Genomic DNA, 26691 nt, shown 5'->3' with positions numbered 1-26691 from the left:
CTGGCTCGATGGGTAGATTGGTAAAAGGAGCAGGAGGAGCAGATATTGATGGTTTCTTATCTCCTCTCCCAAAACGCTCTGTGTTCTGTGAGAATAGCTGGCTGGATGGGAAACAGATCTGCATGTTGCTTTCTTCAAGCCATGGATTAAAGAATCAGGCTGGAGGAGGCTTTGAGTTCAACTGCTCTGTCCCAGGGCAGGCTGGAGGCACCTTTATCATGAGCAGCTGTTATGGAATATGGTTTTAGCAGCCTCAGGCCGTGGAGGCTGTTTCCTTGTGCTCCTCCTCACAAACTCCACGTTTTATCTCCTCGAAGCTCACCGTGTGGAGGGTGCCCTGTGTGAATGTTTTCCTCTCTCTCTGGCCGTGTTTAGGTGGAAGGCACGCGGGAGCCGAGCGGGGAGGTGGATTCCTCCTGCCAGGATGAGCGGGCGTCGCTAGAGATGATCTGTGGTTCGGTGCAGCTGGAGCTGTCTGAATGAAGCTATGGGCTGTGCCTCCGCCAAGCATGTGTCCACTGTTCAAAACGAAGAGGAAACTCAGAAGGGCAAGAACTACCAGAACGGAGATGTGTTTGGGGGTGAGTGTCGTGGGATTGGCTTTGTCCCAGCACCATGAGTGTGCTGGAAGGTGTACAAGGGAGTCTTAACCTTTCACCAAATACACAGCAAAATGCCTGTTAAAATATAGCACAATGGCAGAGCAGTTGGCCCATCCAGGGGAGGGTACCATGACACTTGAAACAGGTGAAATCCTTAGTGAAAAAATAACATTTTAAGTGATGTGCGGTACTACACGGTCTTTACCTCCACAAGTCCTGGAATAGCTCAAAGACAACAAATTGCAGGACCCCCTCATGTATTTATGTATGTATTTATATAAGTATATTTATATATATTTATATATATTTATATGTATTATATATATTTATATAAGTATATGTTTATCTATTTATATGTGCATTTAAATATGTATTTTATATATATTTATACATGTATATTTTTATATATATTTATATATGTATTTATATATGTGTCTGTTACACATTTATATGCCATTGGGTAGCAACATAGTTGACTCATTTCCTAAAAATAAAATTGGTAGGAAGAGTAATTCCTCACTTCTATAAAGCAATAAAACATTAGTTCTAAAGTCCTGTAGCAAACAGGGTTTGAAGGTACAGTGGAACTAGAAACTGAGGGATTTAGTGGTGCTGGGAATGTGGGAGGAAAACATCTGGTTCACAGTGAAGGCTGGTCTGTGATCCAGGTCTGTGCATCAGGAGAGGTAAAGTCATAGGAGATAAAATCATAGTCAGCTTCATGGTTTTTTGGTTTTTTTTGCCCCAGGTTCTGTCAGTATACACAAAGTTTTTCTTAGATAAAGATGTAAATCTTTAAATACAGACTTTCAAATGTCAGGAATTATCTGAAAGACTGTTCGGAAATGAAGTTTCTAGATCTGCCTGGATACCTGCCTGAAGTTAGTTCAGCTGTGAATAAGCTGCCTTGGTACTGTTATTCTTAAAACAAGTGCCTTGGTAATGAGTACACCAAACCTCCCTGCTGTTTTTTCCAGCCTTTCTTGGTCTCCCAGAGTAAGAATTCACAGAGGTGTTACCTGAGGAGAAAGCAGTTGTTGAACAAACTTCAGGACTGTTCAGTCCTCTTTCTCATCCCTGGGAGATGCTGGGTTTGGAATTGTCAGCTCAGTACATTGCTTTTGTTTAAAATAGGCTTTAAGTGCTGTCATAAACAGAAAATTCTATCAGTTGCTCAGAGGAATTTGAGTTTAGATTTTAGCTTATACTTAGTGAGGGAGCAATTTTTGGCAAAATGTGACTCTCAGTCTTTTTTTTTTTTTTGGTGGTGGTTTAACCACATGCTGTGGGCCAAAGATCATAACTTCAACACAGGAACCTTAAAGTAGCTTCTGGAGTCAGAGGATCAAGGAGATTGAAGGGATTTTAAAAAGCTCCCATTTATAGAGCTGGACTGGTGTCAGCAGTATCATTTAGGTATTCTGGGATCCGTTTGAGGGCTGTAAATCATTCTGTATTTTACTGTATTTTCTGTATTTACTACCTGCTCTTAACCATTTCCTGGCCCATGCTTTAGGGTGTGGGATTTGTCATTCCTAAAGACCTGAGTCCATGACTGATTCCTTCTTAGCAGAGGTGGAGTCTGACTTAACTCATTGAATGGTAACCACAGAAGTCACATTTTCCCCTTGCTGTTGAAAGACAGCTTCTAGGTCAGGAGCTGGGTGCAGGAGGAGGTTGAGCTGGAGTTTAACAGATCACCCAGTGCCACCCCTGCCATGGGCAGGAGACACCTTCCACTGTCCCAGGGTGCTCTAAACCCCATCCAAGCTGGCCTTGGACACTGCCAGGGGCAGCCACAGCTGCTCTGGGCACCCTGTGCCAGGGCCTCCCCACCCTGATGCTTCCTTTCTTATTTCTGGGAAGGGGCAGAAGTGTCTCACCCAGCCAGTGGCCATGAGCAGAGTATCTGTGCTGCCTGTGGGGATTGAAAATCCCCTGCAGTAGGAGTAGGCAGAGCTAAACCCAGGTGAGTGGTAGGGAAATGAGGAGCCAGGAGGTGATGCAGAGGGAATTAGAGGTTAGTTCTTGGGGAGGAGGCTGCAAAGTAAAGGAAGCAGAAGTCAGGAGGGGTTGGAAGGTGGCTGATGTGTCAGTAACACCCTGAGAATATCAGTGAGCATGAGCCATGCTGTGCATGCACAGGGAGGGAGCACAGGCAGTGTTGGCAGCTGGGGACCAAGGTGACATCAGGTGCCTGTGCAGAAGCAGCAGGGATGAGCCTCATGGCTGTGATGGCCACATTGCCTCAGATGTTTCACTAGGGGAGGAAGTCCTGAGGGATTTGTACAGCAGTGAGAGAATGATTAAAGGAAAAGAGCAGAGTGCTGGTGCTGCCTTCCCTGGGCAGGCAGTGGGGTCTGAGGGACGTGGCTGACAGGAAATTGCCCCTCACTGTGTGACTGCACCCCGCTGGGAGCAGCTCACCTTCCTTCCTCCAGCACCTGCCCCAGACAAGCTGCAGGCAGAAGGAGTCAATAGTAAGGATTCTACTTTCCAATTAAGCAGTGTTTGGATTTTTTTTTCCCAATGAGTAGTTTTTACTTGACTGACATTGAATCCAGAGAGAATTTTGTGAGCTTCTCAGAGTGGTGCAGTTCTGCTTTGGCTCTTCCTCAGAACCTCTGGATCTTTCTCTTCTTTCATGGTGGGATTGGTTGCAGTCAAGTCTATTGACTATTGGGAGATCATGGCTTCTGAGAGATTTCTTTTTTTTTAACTTTTAAAAGTCACTGCAGGTTAAGATTGATCTCCAGTACCCTATTTCTTCCCTAGCTTTTGAACTTTTATTTTAGCTGAGCAGACATATTGAGCTAGATGCTTGCTGTGAATTTGAAATCCTGGTGTTCAAAACCAAGAAACCCATCATGAAACCTGTGAATTCTGTAAGGACAAATCCTAGTAAATGAAACCAAAACATAAAAATCTCCACCCTGTCCCAAGCTGAAGAAGTCATGCTGCATTTTGCTGTAATATATATTTAAATAATTGAGTTAGCAGGCCTATCAAAGGAGATGTTCTAGAGAAGATTGAATATAATATGATTATTATGTCTGTTGGTCTCTAATGACTTTAAAATCCCTCTAATAAGGATAATAATAATAAATCTTCATTTATTCATCATTCCACTTCAAAGCTGATTTCCAGGGCAATACATAAGAACTGTAATATGTAAATACCAATGAAGAACAAAATGCCATGATAGAGCCTTGAGCATTGTTGATTTCAGCATATGTTTTAATAATATAACATCTCCTGTAGATTAATTTTATTTGTCCCTTTATAAAAAATTATGGGATGTTCCACTGAGGAGGAGGTTATTGAAGTAATTCTTTCTGTAAGAAAATAAGTGGTAATATGATTTGGGAAAAAAAAATTCTAGAATGCGTTCATTAGTCTGAGAGGCTTAATCCAGATGTTTCCATGGAGCTCCTGGGTGCTTTGCAAAAAGAGGAGTTAATATGTCAGGTCAGAATTTCCCGACAAAATGGGAATATCATGGTGGGATTTCTGTTATTAAGAGCAGCTCCAGTTGCTAAACCTGTCTAAATAAAGCTGAACCCAAAGCACAATAGTTTATAAAGCAGTTTATCTCAGAACAGCTGAGAGGGCTAGGAAAGGAAATCTTCAGCAGTAAAGTATTGTAATGAGATTGAAAAATTGATTAATGCACAAGGGCAGGCTGGATGGGGCTTGGAGCAAGCTGGGCTAGTGGAGGGTGTCTGTGCCCATGGCAGGTGTAGGATAATCTTTAAGGTCCTTCCAACCCAAACCATTCTGTGGTTCTGTGATTCTCTTTCCTTGCCTTGTTTAGCAAGTTGTTGATAGCCTGCTTCTTATCTAAGTAAACAGGGGGCAGTTCTAAACAAGTGCTTCAGGAAGTGAGAGAAAGGAATAGAATCAAACCCTACCCACCCTGGTTATATTCATGTGGGAAATGTAACAAAATTGCATGTGTTATCTAGGTTTATGATGTATTTATGATGTATTTGTGTAACTCTGAGAACACCCTTGGTAAGTCAATAATTTACTATTTTATTACCATGAGGAAGCAACAGAGTTTAAAGAAAATCAAAACAAAACCAAACCGCACCCTCAGGTTTTGTCTAGTTATGTTTTTATGATCAATATGTGCAAAAAAAGTGTTTTCCACATGAATTAAAACTATTTTCACATTTTATGTGCAGAAGTGGCTCATCTTTATAGCTCTTGGGAAAGGTGCTGCTTTTGCAGAAGAGGGAAGAGGCTGCTCTGGACTATGGGTTGGCTCTGAGTGGTAACAAAATAAGCTCTTCCTCCCTCTCCAGCACAGAAATATAGATATATAGATATATAAAGATTACAAAAAGAGCAGTCCCAGGCATGGCAATGAACCAGATCCAGGGAATGCAGTGAGGAGCACCAGGAGACGAGGCTGAGACAGGGAGAGAAGATACCTACAATGTGGGGCTGAGGTCCCTCCAGGAGATGGGACCAGAGGCAGGCAGACCTGCTCTGGCAGGGACTGGAGGCCCAGGTCTCAGCAGAAACAGAGCTCCTGGATCCATGGGCAGGAGATGCAGGTGGGCTCTCAAGGGGCTGCTTGTGGCCTCTTAGTGCACTCAGGACTGACAGCAGCTGTCCCTTAATCGTGGTCTGTATGTAATGATGGTGGTTGAAATAGCTCTCCCTTCTCCTACTCTTTTCCCCATTTTTTTCCCCTTTGGAAGTGGAGAAACACTGATCTGGTGTTCCTTTGGGGTGACATCCAGGTCTGTGGAAAGGCTCCCGTGGGCTCACAAGAAGGTACATTGCCTCTTTTGGCAAGATTGGTTTTCAGTGTCTATTTTCACTAATCCAGCAGAGAAGAAAACCAGTTCAGAAGTGATGGGAGAGTAGCTTTTTATATACCTGGGTGCTGGAAAATTACTTAGCTGTAAATGGTCCAGGCAGTAAAGCAACAGTGTTTGATGATATTTCTCGGTGTCTATTTGAAAAAAATAATCAGAAAGACCCAAAAAAGAGATGTCTTTCCTGAATGGATAGAAGATCTTTGCCATGGAAAGGTTGCTGAGGTTTTCCTACCTGAAGGAGAGCTGGACTTAGAACAGGTATCCATAAGTTAGTTAGACAGCCCTCACACTCTATAGTGACCTTCTTCTGGTGGTTAATCTTCTTGGACTGTTTTTACAGCCCCTTGTCATGGTGTTAGATGAGGGAATTATTCTGCACAGTCATTCTCCTCAGTGGAAGGGAGCTGTTTTTACCCAGATCTTTGCAGTGCTGGGTTTGGAACGATGCACACACAGTTGGACTCGCCACTTCCAGTGGGGATTTACAGCGCAGAGACAGAAGGTGAGCCACGGTGGGCAAACAGTTGATATCCCTGTTTTAGGAGCAGAAATTAATCACAGGCAGTCTCAGGATCTCTAGCTGGCCACAGTGACCCTGAGATACGTTAGAAAGTCTCTTTTCCCAGCCCGGCACTCGAAGGGAGTCAGAGCTCTTCATTTCTCAGTCTCAAGGTTGTTTATTGTTCCTTATCTGTAAAATTCTTTCTCCTGTCCAGCTGAGGTCGGCTCAGCAAGACAGTCCAGGCACTCTGCCTGCCCCCAGGCAGTGTTATCTTTTTATACAAAAGACTATGTGTACAATATTTACTTCCCAATACCTATCACCTATGTTAGACAGTGAGCTTCTACTCTAAACCAATCTAAAAGTGCCAACATCACAGCAGAAGATGGAGGCCAAGAAGAAGAAGGAGAAAGGCTGGACACATGCAGTTCCCTCCATCTTGACTCCTGAACCCCCATTCTAAAACCCCCAAAAATCAATTTTTCACCCCATGATAAATTCACTATCATTTTACTTAAACTGTTGTGGCTTGCAGATCTTCATATAAGATTGGTAATTTGCTCCATGGGTCATAATCAAACCCACAGGTGTTTTGGGCTCTGTGCCAGGGTCTCTGAGCCCTCTGGCAGGGCTCCTGGCCATCTGGACAGCCAGAGGGATGTCCTGAATTCCAACAAGGCAGGTCATCACTTCCTTGCTGCCTATTTTCATGTGAGCTTTCCCCTTTTGCAAGCTCTCCATCAGCATCAGAGCACCCAGAGGGCTCTGAGGGACCCTGAGTCTCTGCAGTCCTGGAGGGTGGGCAGAGAGAACATGGTGTTATTCTAGGCAGAGTGACCTTTCCTCCAAGCTGCTTAGCCCCATGGAGAGTGCAGTCCCAGCCCACAGAAATGGAGTGCAAGGGGTGTGCATTTCACAATTGCATTAGTGGGCTATAAATAGGGCCATGGATCCGCCTTTAGGGCTGGCTAGGAAGGAGCCAGGATGTGTTTTCTGGCAGCCTTGGTGCTAAAGGAAATCCGTTGATTTTATGGTACAGACACACTTAGTTTTTCACTTAATCTTTTCAAGATGATCTCTGGCATTCATTGCCTACCTGGACATGCAAACAAGGAAAAATCCTGGTAAAAATGCCATTTACTTTCAGCTACTGCAGTGTTCCTTTAGCCATTTTCCAAGTGGATTTGGATACTGGGCCACAAATTTGGAGAACTAAAAAACCAAAGCCTGGAATTTGGCTGGAAAAGACTCACTCTGGGGAATAATTCCCAATTCCCCAGGTAAAGTTTGTGTTGCTGCATGGGTGTGTATTCATTTCAGCAACACAAAACTGAAATTTTTAAGGCTGTAATTTTATAGTAGGAAATATCTACTGGTAGAAATAGCTGTTAAATACAAAGAAAAGGTACCTAACCAATAAGTATTTGTGTATCTTTGGCATGCACAGCCAGAGGTGCCTTTATAGGATAGAGGAAGTGAACATAGAAGGCATTTTTCCAGTAGGTAATTCTCAAAACCACTGTGCCATCATGGTTATTTTAAATAAATATTCCAACCAAGTGGTCTCATGTTCTCCATGGTCAGAGGCCCAAGACTGACAGTGCTCTGCCTTGAGCTAGCACCAGAGAAAAATGGGAGCAAAATGGAAAATATTAAGACTTCTGCCTCATGTGCTTGTGAAAAACAAAGCCTGGCTTCTGCTGAGGGGTGTCATTATGCCCTGCCATGCACTTTTTCTTCTTGCCTGTGTGAGTGGGGGCTCTGGCAGAAAGGATCAGGGTTGGGGTGCTTTTAAATTCTGTTTTTCCTTTCTGCTCTTGCCACAGGAGCACTGCAGGGGCTGTTCAGGCAGCTCGGGTGCAGAGCACTTTGTGTTCCGTGGTGCTGGGAAGGAGCATGCAATCACCTTTGTTCCAGGAGTTATGGCTCCATGAATGATCTCGAGCTATTCAGAGGGAAAAAAAGGGGGTGTAGTGGGTTGGTTTTTTTCCACTGAAGTCTCCTGAATTGTGTAATGGTTGTAGTTGTTACATTTGCATGCATGTTATCCCCTGTATTTTGCTGTCAAGTGGTCACAGCCCCCAAGGCTGCCAGAGCTCTAGGAGTGTTTGGACAACGCTCCCAGGGATGCACAGGGTGGGATTGGCTTTTTTTTAGCTATTACTAAACTCTTTTCTTTCGGACATCAGTATTTTGCTTTCTTTTAAAAAGCGTTGCCCAAAGGGAAGGGAAGAAGGCATGGAAAATCTGTAACGAGAGTAAAATATTAATCTTTCCAATAGGTTACTTTTGGAGCTGCTAGATGGTCTGTAAGTAAAATAATGTAATTAACTTTGGTATCTTTTGCATCTGGAAATGTGTGCTGTATTTTGTAAATCAAGTTTTCATTAGATCTCCCTTCTTGATTTAAAGAAATACTGACAGTGAGGAGATGTTGCTGGTTCAGGGTATTTATTCAGTCCCTTCCATATTGGAATTAATAAAAATGAAATAGCTGCTGATTTACAAACACTCTCTGAGGCCCATGAGCATGGAAAATTTGATAGCCCAATATTAATAGAAAAACCTTACTATCCCAGGAAGGGTATGAAAATCCATTTCAAGCCATATGTTGCGGGGCAACAATCTCATTTAATAGCTGACCGATTGAGAATGGCATTGCTTGTTAAGGAAAGAGGAATGGGCTTTTTTATTGACAAGGAAACTGAAGGCACCTCATCCTGTGTTTGCAATAATAGGAGATGTGTAATTTTGAGGGTGTGGAGTGGTAATGACTTATTTTCCAGGGAATGCTTGGGGCAGCTCTGTTCGGTCAGGAGTGGTTTTGGGTGGGTGGATAGCTTAGAGGGGCTGTAAAAGGCACAGCCTGCAGTGCTGCACGAGGGATGCTCACAGAAATGCTCAGTTAGGTGTTTTTCCTGGAACTGGATAGTCCCTGACAGGTTCTGTGCCAAAGTGAGGAATGTTCAGTGGAGTACATAGACTGATGGGGGTGAAGGGGAGGGTCAGCAGAGACTGGGAGTTTCATTAATGACATTGAAAAACCTGAAAAGAATTAAGTGCTTTGTGCTTGGTGTTTTTTTTTTAAACTTACTGAGGGAGAATTTCAAACCAGAGCAGTGAAATGGAGTTGAAGGAGCCTTTCCAAGCTGGCCATGCTGTGCTGTGTTCAAGGCAGCCTGGATCCAGACACCCACCTGGGGACTTCATATGAACAGTCATATTTTCAAGGCACAGACCCCTTGTTTTCCTCCTGTCCATTCCTTTAATTAATCTCTCTGCTGCTTGTTCCCTCTCCTGCTTTCATTTCTCAATTTCATCTTTTTAGTGGGTTAGGTAATTGCATTTACTGGGTATCCTTCCTGCCAAGCACTGTGGCTGTAATCTTCTCTACCTGAGAAATGGTTTCCTTTAAAAAACCTGGTGTCTGCCTCAAAGCTATGTGTTATTAAATGAAAACAAAAGGTAAAAAAAAAAGTGTCTGTGTGTATATATATATTTTTATATATATACACACATATATATGTATATATGAATTATATAGTTTCAGCAAGCAGAAATCTGGCTAGCTGAAAGAGAGTTATGAGTGCACACTACCAGCACTCTTCTTTGGCTTTGTAATTACAGAGGAGTGCACAAAAGTCTTTAATTATATGATCACATGGCAGGTTTTTTCCATACCATCTCACATATGGTGTTTCCTCAGATCCTGAACACAAAGACAGTGGGAGCAAGGCAGAGATTGTGTGTTTAGCATTAACTGGATTTGGGGATGTTGAGGTTGCATTTTCAAATCTTCCCTGAGATAATGAAATGGCCTCTGTGGCTGTGGTTCCTCTGACCTACCTACAGTTAAGGTAGACCTGGCAGATACAGAGCAGTGGGCCTGTGCCCCTGGTGTGAGGTTACTTAAAACAATCTTTAACTAATAATGTGATGGAAAATTGTATGTACAACTCCCGGTTTCACAGGGCTTGCACTAGATAACAGCTCAAAATGTAGAGTAGCCTTGGGGACTTTTTGACTAAGAAGAAACCAAGTGGTGGATGGAACCAAGAAGAAAAAACAAGTAGAGGGAGCTAAGAAGGAAGCAAGTGAAGGTGGGAAGCAAGTAACCCCCTCCTTGATTTGGCTGCACATCTCCTGCTGTGACAGCTGATGTACAGTGGTTTGTTTCTGTGAGCCACATGCCAAATTTGAGAATTAAACCTATGGATTTAAACAAGGGAGCTAAATTATGGCTTCATCATCAGCTGCCATCTTTAAACTGGGAGGGATCAGAAAATGCCGGATAGATGAACTGAGACACCTGGGGAGCAGCAGTGCAGGGGTTGGGACAGCACCTTCTGCCACAGGCAGACATCAGGCTGGGAGAGGACAGAGCTACCAAGGGATGGAGAGCTGTGAGCAGCTCTGGAAACTGCTGACAGCACTGGGGAGGGGTTGGGCGCTGATACAGAAACATGAGGGGTTGTGCTTCTCCAGCAGCAAAGATCAAAATCGTGTCCAGGACAGTTAATGGAGCTGTGTTCTGTCAGACCTGTTGGCCTTAGGGATTGCTGCTGAAAGATGTCATGACTTGGGTCTGCAGAGGGAGGTTTGGTAAAGTGGAAGGGAAGTTGCTAAATTTCTTCATGTAGGTATCACCCTAAGGGAGTTAATGTTTCATGAAGCACTGGATATGCCATAGGGCTGCTGGATAGCTTAGGAAGGAGCTACCCCTGTCTCGCTGAATGCCCTTCCAGTTCTGCAGGAATCCTCCATTTAGGGACTGGCTTTTGTTTCACTGAATGTCTCAATCCCTTTTTTCCTCCAAAAATCCAGCCCTAGTGGTCACATCTGCCTTGTGCAGAAGCAGTTGTTGGCGTTCCTTGGATACGTGTCAGAGTTGTGTAGGAAGAAGGAAAAGTGTTTTAGGGTGGTCTTTGCAGATGTGCTGCAGTCTGTGTGGTGTGTTGGTTTTTAAAGAGCTGTTCTGTCAGAGGATTTAGATTTTGTTGGCAGAATTGGTGTGCTGCTCATGCACCTGTTCTCTGTTTAGTATCTGGTGGTGTCCACTGCCTCGACTCCCAGCACTGGCTGCATTTTCAGATTGGAGTAAGGTAAGGTAAATTAATTTGGGAAATCTGAATGAGCATTTTCAGATAATCCTTTGACAAAAATGGGTTGGCTTATTTCCTAAGCTACTTTTATTATTCTATTCATGTTAGTATAACCATGATCACTTGGAGCAGGAGTTGCCTGTGAATTGATAGCTTTGAGGGTTGGTAACGAGGAAAACAACAGGCTGCTCACCCAATGCTGGTTGATCTCCAATGAAATTTCACTCCCAGCCCACATCCAAGTGGATCAGAAACCCACCCCCACAGCTGAGCAAATGCTTTAACCCTTTAGACTCAAATGAACCATAGAGCTGCTGCTTCCTGCAAGTGCTTGAAGCTGGACCTAAGAAGATAACTTAGATATCTTCCATTTCTTAATATTTAGTTCAAGAAATATTAATTTGCAAGATTTTTGCAACGACTTTCTCTGACTGTTGACTTTTTTGGGGATTTTGGCGTAACTTCTCTGATATCCAGGCAGTTGTTAACCACATAAATAACAGGGTTGGAATAACCTGAGTAGCTCATCTCACCCTTCCAGTCCTCCAGACCAGATGCACATGAGCCTGTGGCACTCAAGGCTGATGACTCAGGGGCTGGAAGCTGCAGCCACCCAGGCAATCTAATTCTGCTCCTTGACTCTCCTGGTGCTCTGTGGTTTTGTTTTTATCCCTGATGTGTAGCCTGGCTCCCTCCAGAGCTGGGCCCACCACTGCTCGTGTCCTCCCCGTGCAGCTGTGGATCTTGGAGTGTTCCTCCTTCCCAGTGGCACTGGGATGGGCTCCAGGAGAGCTCATCCAGCTCCCACATCCCAGCACAGGCAGGACAGGGAGCTGTTGGAGCCAGTCCAGAGGAGGCCATCAAAATGATCAGAGGGATGGAGCAGCTTTGCTGTGAGGGAGGGCTGGGAGAATTGGATTGTTCAGCCTGGAGAAGAGAAGCTTCAGGCCTTCCAGTGGCCTTCCAGTGCCTGTAGGGAGATGACAAAAAAGATGGAGTGACTGTTTACAAAGGGTGGAGTGACAGGACACAGGGAATGGCTTCCCACTGCCAGAGGGCAGGGTTAGATGGGATGTTGGGAAGGAATTGTTCCCTGTGAGGGTGGGCAGGCCCTGGCACAGGGTGCCCAGAGCAGCTGTGGCTGCCCCTGAATCCCTGGAAGTGTCCAGGGCCAGGGTGGACGGGGCTTGGAGCACCCTGGGATAGTGGAAGGTGTCCCTGCCCATGGCAGGGGGTGGCACTGGATGTATTTTTAAGGTCCCTTCCCACCCAAACCATTCTGGGATGTTTGGCATGTTCTGTGCTCAGCATCTAAGTGGCTCACCTGCTGCTCTGTGTTTCAGTTAAATTGCATCAAAATCTCTTACGGTTCTTAACAAATATTTTTAGAAGAAGCGATTCAGTCCTTTATCTAAATATAGCTTTGAGCTTTCAAGCCTTTGGGAGAGGGGAGCACGTGGAGCTTTGATCTGTGGCATTCACAGCAGCAGGAGCACTTTCTGCACCTGGCAGAACCAAGTGCAGTGCAGAGGAATTTGTTAGACAGAAAGCTCCTGTTTTACAGAACAGACCTGTGGTTTAGCAGGGATGGAGGATAAATCCTGGCATGTCATGTGATAGAAAGGCAAGAGAAACTGCAGAAAAATATGTGGTGCAGGGAGACAGATGAAGGTGTGTTTAGAAACTTCCCTCTTGGTGATATCACTGAAGTACCACTCACCTCCTGCCTGATACTTGATATTGTGCTAAAAATAGAGAAGAGGCTCACCCATCGTCCCTCTTGATGACAGTGGAACCAAAACTGTTTGTCCTTAGATGTCTGAAATGGGAATCAGTGTAAATCAGCATTCTATTCATTTACTTTTTTAAAGGCTTGCTGTTTAACCAAGTATTTCTCTGAAAGTCACAGTGACTCTAGATATATTTGACAAAGTTATGCTTTTTTCTGGTGTTGCTCTTTCCTTTAAGCTGAGCTGGAATTGATGTCATTGCCCATATTCCCATGGTAAAGGCACTTACAGCCGTGTCTGGAAGTGCTGAAGACATTTTTCTCATGGGAAGCACCACAGTTTTGTGTCCCCCACCCAGTAATTGTTTCAATATTCTAAGTTGATATGCTCATTTATCACTGAAATTGTTATTAATGAGTGCTGTTTTTCTTTGTCACATTGCCATGGCAACTGGGTGACATGTTTGAGTGGAATTATCTGTTTCCAGATGGAGATCTTCATTCATAAGATTTGCCTGCTGAGAATTTTTGCAGCATATTCAACTTCAAAATTCTTCCTCCCTGTGCCTTTCCACAGTTTGGAGCTAGAAGCATTTCTGCTCTCTGGTTTATATCCTGTGATTTTGTGGTGGGTGTTATGCTTGCAATATTTCTGTCTTTTGTGGTTCATTTATGTTGTTTTTCTTTTGATTTAATTGAGTTACTTCTCTTCAACTCAGGATTTGCTGTGACAGTCCTGTAAAGCCATTCCTCCCCCATATGAGTTATTGGAAATTTTCTCATTTTATGTAATACACCACACAATGAAAGAGAGGACTTGATTTTGTTTTTACTCCTGAAAAGGAGCATAAGGATGCATGATATATCACATTCTGAGTGATAGTGTCCTTATTTTTTTATCATATTCACTACTTGATTTTTAGTTCTATACAATAAAGAAGCATGAACATGTTTCACTTTTCTTTTCGATATAAAACTGTATTTAGGGAAAAGACCAAGGTAAATGCACATAGAGTACAAATTTCCTTTATCCTGAACTTCTTACAGTTTTAAAGGTCTTGTTAGCTGGCAGACTTAATGAGGTCCTGCTGGATCTCAGTCAACATTTCAGGATTTCTCTGGATTTGTTTCTGATCACTCACATCAAAATACCTGAAAATGCTGTGTTTGCTTCAGTAGAAATTAGAAGGTAAAACTTAAAAGATCGTTTTTATCATCTTTACTTCTTCAACTCCAGGCTGCTCTTAACTTAGTGAGCAAAACCAGGTTAGCAGTTTTTTGCACATACCTACAGGAAAGGCATTCAGGGCCCCTTCATCCAACCTGTCTTTAATCCAATTTTCATATTCACCTCAAACTATTAATGACCATACACCTCACGATGTGCTTCCAGGTCTGTGTGCTGTGGAAACATCCCTTTTGCACTTGCAGAGCTTTCATCCTGACAGTAGGTTTAGAACAGAACAAGCTCATAAATAGCTCAGAATCTGTAGTTTCTGAACACCTTGCCTTATGTGTAAAGTATCTATAGAAGACAAATTTTGTCTTCACCTAGTCAAAAGAAGTCTGTCTATATGTCATTGTGTCCTCCCAAAAATAACATAATGCAGTGAAAGACCCATCTTCTGAAAATAATTATTTTATTTTAATTCCTATATTTAATCTATTTGAAATAAAGTATGTTGTCTTACTTGTGAATAAGGCTCTCTGTTACACCAGCAAGCAGTGTCCTCCCTAGCTGTATAATTCTGTATAATTCTGTATAATTACTTAGCTGTTCTTTTCCCTTGCAAAGTGGAACCATATCTATTCATACCTCCCTCCAGCAAGAGACTACTCAATGCTAACAAATATTTCCAATGTATAATACCAGTGCTCCTTGTTTTAAGGAAGGATTTTGCCTGTGATAGGGAACTAGGAGAGCTTATGAGTAATGATGTTGCTTCAAATGTAACAAATCTCTGGTCCGCTCCCTTCATTTCTGTGTGTAGCTGATAAAACAGTTGTTATGGCTCAGTTATTACCCAAAATGAAGTTGATCCCTGCCTTTCCACAGGCCAGTGCTGCATTTGCCTTTTGGTTTCACCATGGTGTGTGCAGAGAGCCCCTGGATGGCTGGAGCTGCCTGGAGTTCTGGGCTGTTCATCACTCCCTGAGCCACTGGGGGCTGAGTGCTGGCCCCTCAACCCCTTCCCCAGTGGGTCTCATAACAGGAGATAATCTCTTGGCCTTTAAAGCAGATCCTCAGCTTTAGATTGTGTCAAGGCTTTATTGCTTTTTGAGATACAAGCAGAGATTTCTTCTGCTCAAACACAGGCCATCTATTAGAGCCAGGACATTTATATTAATTTTCTAAGACACTTTGTATTACTAGGCTCATTCTGCCAACATCTGCAGGGGCTTCTTGATTTTTGTTTTTATCTTTATCCACAGAATCACAGAATGGTTTGGATTGGAAGGGATCTTGCAGCCCATCTAGTGCCACCCCCTGCCATGGGCAGGGACATTTTCTAGTGCCCCAGCTTGCTCCAAGCCCTGTCCAGCCTGGCCTTGGACACTGCCAGGGATCCAGGGGCAGCCACAGCTTCTCTGGGCACCCTGTGCCAGGGCCTGCCCACCCTCACAGGGAACAATTCCTTCCCAATCCATCTGACCCTGCCCTCTGGCAGTGGGAAGCCATTCTCCTGAGGAGAAGCTGGATTTCTCCAGAGTAAGACTCTCTGTTTGCTGTGGTGGATTCCACTTGTCCAGAATATGTTACGAAAAATTACTGGTTTATTTTTCAAAACCTTCTTGCTGCTGCATATCTTGGGTGTAAATTATTCAGTTGTCTGCACTTCTGCGGTTGGTAGGATGGAGGGGAGAGTAACGCCAGCTGTGCCAGAGATAATTTAATACTTATTGTATCATCAGGAAAGTATTGATGTTTACTAACACTGTTGGAAATAGCTCTGGAAATACCATAAGAAATCTGTGCAAAGTTTTCTGCCACCAGTTCAGAGCTACTTGATGCATCTGGCAAATGATGCAGCATTTGAAGGATCTGTGCCCATGTGCATTGTGAATTTAAAATTTTTGATCTCTAGGGAGACTCTGTCCTGTCCAGGTGTATCAGAATTTCACATGTCAGTCTGATTATCCTGGCTATCAGTCAGGGACTCCTTGGTGCCCTGGTTGACTTGCTCCAAGGGATGATGTGTCCAAGGAAGCACCATCCCCACAGGATCAGCTGCTGCCTGGATGTGGTGTTTAATCACTTTAATCTCTTGGAATAAGCAGCAGACACATTTCAGGGTTATTTTTGTCATGGAACATCAGCCCCTCCATACCTTCCTCGTTTTCCACAAGGCTGGGCTGAACTTCCTCTCTCCTCCAGTGCCCCTGGACTGGCTGTGGGTTGGGAAATGTCCTTCGTGCTGCTTTCTCTTGCTCATCTGTTTCCCCATTCAGATCCCTGCGTGCCTCTGTGGGAGTTTGATGCTTTTTCTGCGTGTGGGTTTTATTGCTAATCACAACACAGAGCACTGAGGCAGGGAGGAAAATGTAAGTTAGATAATTGCAGTCAATCAACTATTTCTAATTCTCAGGCTTTATTGTGTTCAGCCCTTTTGGGCTTATGAATTGTCATCTCCAGACTAGCTGAATTACACTGGATAAAAAGAAAAAAAACCCAAAACCTCAGAGTTGTTCTCATTTACCAATCTGATAATATTGTCTTAAATTCTTCCATCTGGTTCTGTGTCTCAGATGCTTCTATTTGATAGAATAGTTCAGTTTGTTTGAACTCTATAATAAAGAAAATGTATAGATGTGGATTAGTCCAAATGCAAAACCATGATGTAGTTTAAAAAAATAAGATTGTTTTTGAAGCAATTTATTTTTAAAATAAGCCTTACTTTTCAAAGCAAGGCTTATTTAACTTCTAGACTCTGTGGTTAACAGTTTCTTGAAAGCAGTTTTGTCCAAATAATATTGATTCTTTTTTTAACAACACAGTAACCCAGAAAAATCCATTTGTGCTTTGTTTTTCCCTTAGTATAAGTGAGAGAAATTGCTTGAAAACCCAAAGAAAAAGAGGGAAGTTTGTGCAGTGCCTTCTGATTTGCCATGGTTTTGTCCTTTATTCCAAGTGAACTTTGTCTCATTTCACGTTGTATTAATATTTTCCACCTTTGTGGGATGGAGTTTCTCTTCTGCATTGTTTTTCCTGGGTGTAGGAGGGTGGATGCACAACTCTGGGTGTTTTTTCCAATAGACTCACATGCTGCAAAGATCAGCAGAGCAAAAAGTGACTGAGCAAGGGCAGTGTTGGTCCTGCAAGAATTGGATTCACAGGCTGCAGGGAAGAATGATTCTCCCTGAAATCCCATCTTGTCCTGCCAAGGGAAGAAACCCCTTGTTGGAGCTTTGGGTTTACTCTGGTATAGCACCTCTACGTTAGGTAACATTTCCATAGTGGCACTAGAGCTGGGGATTCTAGTATTTCAAGAGCTGATAAATATTTAGGATGAACCAAGAATCTTACTTTTCTTATTTATTTTCAGGCTGAATTTCTGTCTGGGTGACATTTGTGTGCAGGAAAAATGGTGGTTGGTGGGGGAAATGGGAAAAGGAAGATGGTCAGCATGGGGCCTTTTCTCCAGAAATCATTCTATGACTGTGCATTGTGTCAGTAGGAAAAACAAAATTTAAAAAAGGACAAAGTGATTATGGTGTGGGTTGGCTTTTTTCTAGCTTTTAACCTACATTTTCAGTATTCTCCATCAGCTTTGCTGTGCAGGGAACACCCATGAGCAGCCTTGTCTTGAGAAGCCACTGTCCATGGCTTGTTGGTCCACTGAGAATGAATATCCAGGGAGGGTGCAGGAGCAAAGAACTTGTTTGTGTTGAACATAATCAACAGAAAACTAGGGATTTGGGAGAGACTGCACACCAAACATCCCTGTTTCCTGGTGCCTTGGCTGTATTAGACCAGAGAGCTACTGAAATTCCTATTGAAGCTTTAGGCAGGAAAAACTTCCTTTGTATTAGTCACATGTAAGCCTTTGAAAAGATATACATGTAATTTTTAGTTGCTTTGCTTAACTAGGGTCTATTCTAGTCAGCTGTTTTGGTTTTAGTTTGGTTTTTATCCCAGCTGCTGAACTACACTGGTTCAAATTTTTTTTTCTTTTTTTTTTTCTTGGTGCTCAGATGAGTATAGGATCAAACCAGTGGAAGAGGTCAAATACATGAAAAATGGGGGAGAAGATGATCAGAAAATAGCAGCCAGGAACCAAGAAAACTTGGTAAGGATTGAACTTATCACTTCTCTAATGAACTAACGTGGCTCTGCTTTTGTAATGGAATATGCAGCACCCTCCAGCTCCGGCTTGTGCGCAGCAAGAGGATTTTCTCCAAAATGTCACAGCTCCCTGCAAAGCTCTCATGGAAGGTGCAAAATGCAACTTTTTCCTGCTTGTCTTTCTGAATTAGTCTTTACCTGATCTTGGAGTGAGTGCCTTCATGATTTTAAGTCACTCTCCTTCCTTGCAGATCCGAAAATACCCTTTATTTGGAAATACGTGTGTCTGTGTTACAAACGAGCTGGAGTAAAACAGCACTTCTCTGCCATTAAGAAAATGACCTACTTATGTAGATACTTGCTGGTTTTCTGTATTTTAAAATTCCCAGGGAAGGCAATTTGGAACAGAAAGAAACAATATATTCATAACACAGCAGTCACAAAAATCATGTGTGTTTCTTTTACCCCGATTCGAGCACTTTGCCAGCTTGTAGTTCCATTAAGGGAAGGCAATCACAGGCAAACTCTTAGAACTACTTGAAATAACTTAGATGCTGTTGAAGCAGCTTAAAAATCACAGTTGAGTCACTTCTGGCATTTCTGAGAAGTTGTTTCTTCTCTTCCAAAGCTGAAGGACTGTAGGTTTTGTTATTGGCTGGCTGGGGCTTTGACCAGTCGAAGTTTTCAAAGACATCCCACAGTTCTTGTAGCTGGGTGCAAGTTTTCACATCTGGTTCCACTCATTCAGTGCAGCTTTTCTTCACACAGAATGGTTGGGTTTTCTCCCCTCCATCTGTAGGTCCAGAGGGGAAACTGCAGCAGCAGATTCCAGTGGAACCATAACCATTATCACCAGCTGAGGATTTGCCTTTTGCCATGATTGGGCAGCTGTAGAAAAATCCACTGTTTGGGATTTTTGACTTTTGATGGAGATGTGAGCTCCAGCAACTTGGCTACTTTATATTTCCTCTCCTAGACACACATACATTACACAACTACAAGTGCATTTCTGTAGTAAATGGAGTTTATTTTGCTGCCCTGTCCTGTGGTTGAGCAGCAGGCAATATGATTTCTTCTTCAACCTCCAGATCAGCCATTTGCTACCTGCAATTTTGGTGCAATAGCTGGTGCTCCAATGGGTGGTGCAACTTGAGCTCGGAGCAGGATTTAGAGGTTTTTAACAGATTGCTGGGGAGTCCTGTGCAGGGCTGGGAGTTGGAGTCAGTGGTCCCTGTGAGTCCCTTCCAGCCCTGGATATACTGTGATTCTGTGTTAGATTTTCCACTGGCCTTCAGCTGTAGTTAAATGAGAATATTTGCAGAAGGTCCCATGTCAGAGCAGGGAAGAGCTCAGGAAAGCTCAGGTCTGCTGGGGTGACACACTTGCTGAAGGTCTGTTCAAAACAAGATCAAGCTATTTTGCACTTTGCTTGGTGCTAGGTGTCTTGTAGCACCCAAGTGTTCTCCTGATTAAATGTAGGAAGAGCACAGTGCTGCTTATTTTATTATTGGTGGGTCATGTTTGATGGGAGCCGTGAGTTTGTTGGAAAATGGCACAGTAAGGATTTGGAAGGGTAGTGTAGGTCTTCTGTCGTGTTTATCAGGAGAAAAAAAAAAGGCAATAACACAACAAAGTCTTCAGCCAGACAGGATGGATATGCCTTAAAACAAAAACTGTCTTGCCCACCAAAAAGGCTTTATTTTCCTTTTCCTCATCTTTCTGTAAGGAGATTACCTTGTCTGTAATATATGCATCTTTTTAATCCTGGGAATTGTCAAGTCCTCATCACTTCTGGTTTTTTTAAAGGGGTTTCACTATTGGAGTTCTCCTTAGTAAACATGTTTTAGCTCACTGCTTAGAGGATGGGTTAAGCTACCCATCACTGAGGCTTTAATTTCCTTAGTGTGTGAGAAGTTGGCAAGCACTTACATAATCCCATCTTATCATCAGCCATTTCCAGGCAACTGAAATTTTAGGAACAAGAAAAGGCGGTGGGAGAATCGACTGGCCCTTTTTCCTCCTCTCTTGTTTCTTAACCCCACATTTCTTTAATGTCATGGGGCTGTAAATGCACATTCCCTTTAGAAACACAGCTCAGATGAGAGGTGTAACCTCAGTGGTCTGGGTGGGTTATCTTATCCCCTGATACTGGTGCTTGAATTGTGTTATTCAGATGCCATTGAATTTTTCAATCCCATTATCATCTCTGTTACTTTTTTAAGGTATTTTGAAGTCTTGCTTAAAAAAAAAATCTCAGCTCAAGTGAAAATAAACCTGCTTCCCTTGTATCTTAGGCTCTTTGATGTGCTGCCATCTCTGCCTTTGGTGCTGCAGTATTTCTGAGTCAGGGGGAAAGAAGGTGACATGAGTAGATGAAGAGAATGGGAGGGCATGGCAGTCATCAGGGATGCTGTCATTTCACACTGGGTGCTGAGGCCAGACTCCCAGGCTTTGGTTCTGCTTGAGGAAGGGCCAGAGAAGGGCTGGTACAATGTGGGTATCTGTGGGAGAGATGAGGCTCTGTCAGTGAATCACCACCTTCTCAGCTTCAACCTGAGGCTTAAGCAGAGCTCCACACTTGGGCAGGTCTGGCACAGTGAAGCAGAAATGCTCCAAAGACACAGTGCCAGCAGGAATGGCTGTGCTGGGGCTGTCTGCCAGGGGAAACACAAGATGCTCCATGGGAAGACATTTTCTGCTGGAATCAAAGGCCCCTTTGGATCAAAATGTAGGCTTTTGACAAAGGGGAAAAAATAAGAAAATATAAACTAGGTTTGTTTTCCTTCCTTTGTATCCATAGGCCTGATTCACTTCTTTAGTCAGGTTTCTCCAGTTCTCCACCTGCCACTGGGATCTCTCTGCTCTGGTTTCATTCTAGGTACCTCTGACACCTTCCAGAGCAACCTCCACCTTCAAAACAAAGCCAGAGTCATTGCACTTGAGCTGGCAGTCCCACATCCCATCCACATCCCAGCCTGCAGGGTAGGAATGGGATGTAGCAGGACCAGGCACTGCAGAGCTGGGCTGCACTGGATGCTGTCACTGTGCCACGTGCTTTGGTGGCTGCTCAGCTAAACCAGGGATGTTTGGAGGCAGAACAGTGAAGAACTAGCAGATAGGTGAAAGACAGAAGTAATTTGTACTGCATATTATATGTATTTTTAAATAACAAGTGTTGCTTTGTGCATATATATATAACATGGGAGCTGTGCTAATTTTCATGTGAGATGATGCATGGAAGGTAATGTGTGTGCTATTATTCCTGGAGGTAAATGAGCAGCTAGGATGGTTATTTATGAGTTCAGAAGCAGAAGGCCTGGCTGGGATGGTTTGTTGGGATGCTGGACTTTGTCTCCATGCCCAGCTTGGTGCCAATGTGCCACATGTGGTGCTGAACTCCAGCTTGTGTTAAAACTAAACTTCAGCTCCCCAGGACTCCACAGGAGCTCTACAGAACCTCTCCTGCATTTCCCCATCTTCGTGGGGGAAGGTTTTATGCTAAGCCTTCTCCAAAACAATGGGAGTTTTACCACTCAGCAGATCTGGGTGGGGTTTTTTTGGCCCTAAGGATTAGCCAAAGCTAAGGGTGGATTTGTCACTGTGAAAGCTAAAATGCCAAACTCAGGCAGTATTAATATTTTACAAGCAGGTATGACCAAAATAAATAACATATTAATAAAGACCTATTAACTTTTTGTTTGGAGGGGACTGTTTAGCTCTTACACCATCATGTTAAATATACAGAGTACAATTACATAACAGCCTTTTTAATACTCATAATAGGGCAGATTTAATTGTCCTCATTTCCATACTCTCACAGCACTCCTGGCTTTCCATTGTAAAATATTTCTGCCAGAAGAGGTAAAATGAGAAGGTGTGTGGTATTTCTGCAGCTTAGCATTGCTTTGGCAAACTTCAGGAGCTGGATCAATTTTCCTGTGAACTGGGCTGTCATAGTACAGATATCCCTGAAAATACCAAATCCCCAAAGCTGAATTTCTTTTCTGTTGGGTAGTTATCTTGATATTTATGGCAGTTCAGGTTTTGGATGTTTTTATAAGTTTTATTCATCATTTTCTAGGCTGTACTGGCACAAAAGGCCAGTTACTGGGATTTTTATGCTTTGTTATCCAAACCCCTAAAACAATTAGATATAATCCTGTGTTTCATCGTGGAGTTCCGTGGTGAAATTGCATGTTAGAGCTTGAGATGAATTCCTGCTGGAGCTGGGAGAAAATTGCCTCTCTGTTGCTCTTGCTACCTCTCACTCCACCTTTAATAACAATGTTTTGCTTTTTGTTTTACCCAATTTCCACAAATTTCCACTCCACTTACCTGCAAATGTGATTTTTGTCTCTCTTGAGCTTCTTAGTCCAGCTGCTGTTCTCCATTTATCACCCAGCTCCACATTACTTGGAATTGCAAACCCCCTGCCTCCCTGACTCTGTATTCAACACCAGTTATCATTTTCTGTAGTGATTTGTATAAAGTAGGCAGTAATATCTGATAGATGAAGTGTGCGAAATTAAAAGCCTGGCAGAAAATGCAGAGTGAAACACCTTAATAACCATATAAAATGTAATATGTGAAAGGGAAGACCCCTATTTAAATATATATATTACACACAAGATGTAAAATGCATGTTATAGATACATCAATCATCGATATTTTTGATGTGCAGTGCCAATATTGGTATATGTTGAATTCCACATCCATTTAGGAAAATACATTCTAATTCTATTACCAACCTGCCCAATCTAGGTGCTAAAAAAACTAAATAAAAAAGAAATAAGCCAGCTAAAAGAAATAGAGTAGCCACCACTGAGTTTATTGGGGGTATTTGTGGTGTTTTCCTATCTACAGATGTAAAATACCACAAGGGCAAATTTAAGCATGGAAATAGAATTAATTTGGTACTTTAAAATACTTAAAGCCAGTGCTGCTTATTATTGCTAGGTAAGCTTTGAATTGCAGTGTTTTAAATGAATAACTGCATTTCTATTTCAGCACTGGTGCAGTACATTGGTGAAGAGCTTTTTAAAAACTGAAGTTAGCACATATTAATGCATATTCCAGTGTGAGGATTTCTCTCCCTAATGTCCTAATTATTTATTTCAAACCACTGTGCCATGGCAGTGTTTCAGAACACACCATTTCAGGATAGAACCTGCTCATGCTCTGCTTATAAGGGGAAAGAAACCAAAAAATGCCCGAGAGCCTTCAAGCCCTTAGAAAGAAGAGGTTTTCCTGGGTTTTGTCCATTCTGAAGAGTTGGGGTGTGTTAAATCCTGTGCTGGCCCCCTTGTTTGCTTTCCTTGCTGCTTGTGACATTCTCCAGGAGCCCTGTTCCACCAGCACAGGGTCAGCTCCAGTTCAAGTGTTGGGAAAACTTCATCCTGTTGGTTCATTATCCACTCTAAAGGATGGATATCTAGAAATATATTTTCTATATATAAAAGAGAGGGTCTTAATTTCTCTGCACCTTGCCCCCCTTATTTCCCTGTGCGCTTTCAGATCACAGAATCCCAGGTTGGTTTAGGTTGGAAGGAGCTTAAAGCTCATCCAGTGCCACCCCCTGCCATGGGCAGGGACCCCTTCCACGGTCCCTGGTTGCTCCAGGCCCCATCCAAGCTGGCCTTGGGCACTTCCTGGGATGGGGCAACTGTGCCAGGGCCTCCTCACCCTCACAGAGAGGAGTGTCTGCTCAGTAACTCACCCAACCCTGCCCTCTGTGAGCTTGAAGACACTTCCCCTTGTCCTGGCACTCCAGACCGTTATCCAAATTCCCTCTCCGCCTCTCTTGGAGCCTCTTTAGGTATGGAGTGCCAGTACATAGAGATGTAGCATTAAGTGTGTATATATATATAGATAGATATATATAGGCTCATCTTAATGAAAAACTTGGAGATGTTGTTGGTTCTTGTGTTGGAGTCCAGGCAGGGTGAAACCCACAAAAAGCCACAGCAAAATGCAGCTTGGGTCATTGTGGCAGGGGAGAAAGAAATTGAGACACTCTTTTTCTTCAGGTCCTGGGGCATGGGAGTGCTAAAAGATAAAAGGACAAAGTGAGCATCAGCAGATGTGCCTGGAGGTGGGATAATGTGCAGAGGTTGCTGTGGTGTTCATCCACACAGCGCCTGTGCTGCTGAGAGTGAGGAGAGAGCAGGAATGGAGGGCTCCAAAGCCAGCCTGCTCCCCAGCACGTTTTCCCACAGGGACAGGCATCCACTTTGCCCAGGTGCTGTGTCAGCCAAAGCCCAGGGCCCGGGGCAGCTCTGTGGGAACAGGTCCCACAGGTTCCTCACAGCCCAGCATGGAGCTGCTCCACATCTGGACTCTCCTCCCTCCACCCAAAGAAACAAACCACAAAACAAAAGCCGCCGCTACAAAAGCGCAGCTCCAAAATCAGCGAGTAAAGGGAAGCCAGGGATTAAAATTCAAAAGTAAGGAGGTGCAGGAGGGAGGGGTGTAACACCAAGTTCCTTCTGCCCGAGGTGGCAGGGTTCACCCTGGGATAGAGGTGGGTGGGTGGGCACCCCTGCCCCGGGCACCTGCGAGGGCAGAGTGGGGATTCCTCCAGACAGAGCCATTCTGAGCAGTGCTGGGACAGAGGGGGCAAAGCAGGGCTGGGCCCCACTGGGGGAAGGTGCATTCCAGACCCAGGGAGGAAAATACCTCTGTAGTTCTGGATTCCTCATACCCCATCCCTGAAAGTGTCCAAGGCCAGGCTGGCCAGGGCTTGGGGCAGTTGGTGATAGTGGGAGGCGTCACTGCCCATGGCAGAGGGTGGGACTGGGATGAGCTTTAAGGTCCCTTCCAAGCCAAACCTTTGTAGGATATGAAGAGAAATTTGGCATTCTACTTTTATAAGCTGATACCTAGAAAACTCCCTGGAAATACACGGTATTTTTTCCAGTCTTTGTTGACAGGGCCTGGGTTGGTACATTTTGCACTGCATGCCATCTGAGGTTCCCTTTCTCAGAGAAATGAGAATTATAGAATCATCTTCTGGATTTCTTTTTTCCCCCAGAGCCTGAGATCCTAAATGAATGCTGCCCTATCACTATCAGTGCTAAGTAATTACAGCATTTCAATTTTCATAACCCAGCCTCTCCAGTGTTTTTTGCAGCTGAAATAGAAGTGCACAGAAAGGACATTGCTGCTGGAGCCAGTTATTTTAAACGCTGTGCAATTAGCTCATTTCCATATTGCTCATTTCATTTCAAATTTGCATTGATATTCTTCAAAGAATGGTTTCTCATAATGAATTTATGACAGTTTTAGCTCATTCCACTTACGGGTCACTACACATTATATAGACATCAAAGTAAACGATTGCACTGGGTATTAATATTCTTCTTCTGGATTCCATTAAAATGGTTCTGGTGAGGAAGTATTCATTTTTTCCTCCAGTATTTAATTTTGAAAATTTCGAAGATAAATGAACATCATTAATAAATATTTTTAGCAAGTCAGAAAATCATACAAAAGTTGTTGAGCTCCAGGTGCATTGCTTCCGACCAGACCTTGTTTCCTTCTTCCCCCTTTGTTGAATAAATCTGCACAGTGCCCTGTGGAGAGGTAGAATGATACCATTTCTCAAGTTCTTGATAATTTTAAAGTAGAAAGCTTAAAAATATGTAATTCTATTTCTTTCAAAGTGTGTTAAAATAACAGTGTCCAGGAGCAACATGTAATTGTGGGCTTGATGATGGAGAAAATGTATCAGTGATGGGCAGCTCTCAGGAACACAGTTCAGGACCAGCCCACATCGCTGGTGGAAAGGATTCTTGCAAAACCTGCAGAGACATTCCCACTGTCACTTGTGGAAGCAGGTCATTTTCCATACAGCTTCTGTTCTTTCCTTGCCTGTATTATTTTAACAGGTGAATTTCTGCCTGGGATTTTTTCCCCCCCTCTCTGGGAAAGCTGATGTTGTTGAGGAGGATGGACACAGGGTTGTTGGTGAAACAGAGGAGTCAGCAGTCATGGCAAGGTGTCAAGTTCTTGATTTAAGAGTTTCTTCCATGATTGTGAGGACCATGAACCTTCAGATTCTTTTTCATTCTTCTTATTTTTTTTAAAGAACATGAGCATCTCCACACTTGCAGAACTGAAGCTTTAAGAAAGATGAGCTGTAGGATTTTGCAAGCTGTCAGCAAGAGAAGAGGATATAGAAGCTCTCTGTATCCTCTGTTTTGGTACTTGCTATTCAGCAATTGCCTAGTAGCAATTGCCTAGTAGGTGTTAATTATTAACTCTGCTGTTTGGAACAGAGGATGAGCAAGATACAGGCAGAATGGATCGTGCAGAAATACCTAAAATCATCAGTCACTGATAGAGACTGAAGCTGTAAATGCAGGTAGCTGCTGTGGCCTGGGAGTCTGAGTTTGGAGCACTCCTGACCAGTGGTGAGCTCTGATCTTCTGACCTCCTTGAGATAGTGGCAAAGTAACTCAGCCTTTCATCTGTTCACATTTAATTACAGATATAATGTGGTCTGCTCACACTTTCTTTTAAGAGACTCCTAGAGTCAAAGTGGTTGTGGTGGAAATGTAGGGTCTGGGATTTTCATATCTGGTGAGCTGCTAATTTCAGACTGTTGTAGAGCATGGAGATAACAACAAATTCATCCCTAGG

The 26691-nt window shown here is 43.3% G+C and overlaps 1 protein-coding gene across 1 annotated transcript in view; it reads left to right on the top strand.

Annotated features, from left to right (window-relative positions):
- C9H1orf21 (chromosome 9 C1orf21 homolog) overlaps nucleotides 1–26691 on the top strand; it is a 103014-nt gene that overhangs the window by 43960 nt on the left and 32363 nt on the right. The window contains exons 2-3 of the mRNA XM_036387924.2: nucleotides 376–581; nucleotides 17961–18055. Of these exons, the coding sequence (XP_036243817.1) occupies nucleotides 488–581; nucleotides 17961–18055 (189 nt within the window). The 5' untranslated portion in view covers nucleotides 376–487. The remainder of the gene's footprint in view (nucleotides 1–375; nucleotides 582–17960; nucleotides 18056–26691) is intronic.

This window comes from Molothrus ater, chromosome 9 (assembly GCF_012460135.2).
Source record: "Molothrus ater isolate BHLD 08-10-18 breed brown headed cowbird chromosome 9, BPBGC_Mater_1.1, whole genome shotgun sequence".
Lineage (NCBI taxonomy): Eukaryota > Metazoa > Chordata > Aves > Passeriformes > Icteridae > Molothrus > Molothrus ater.
This window is presented reverse-complemented; position numbering and strand designations above follow the sequence as displayed.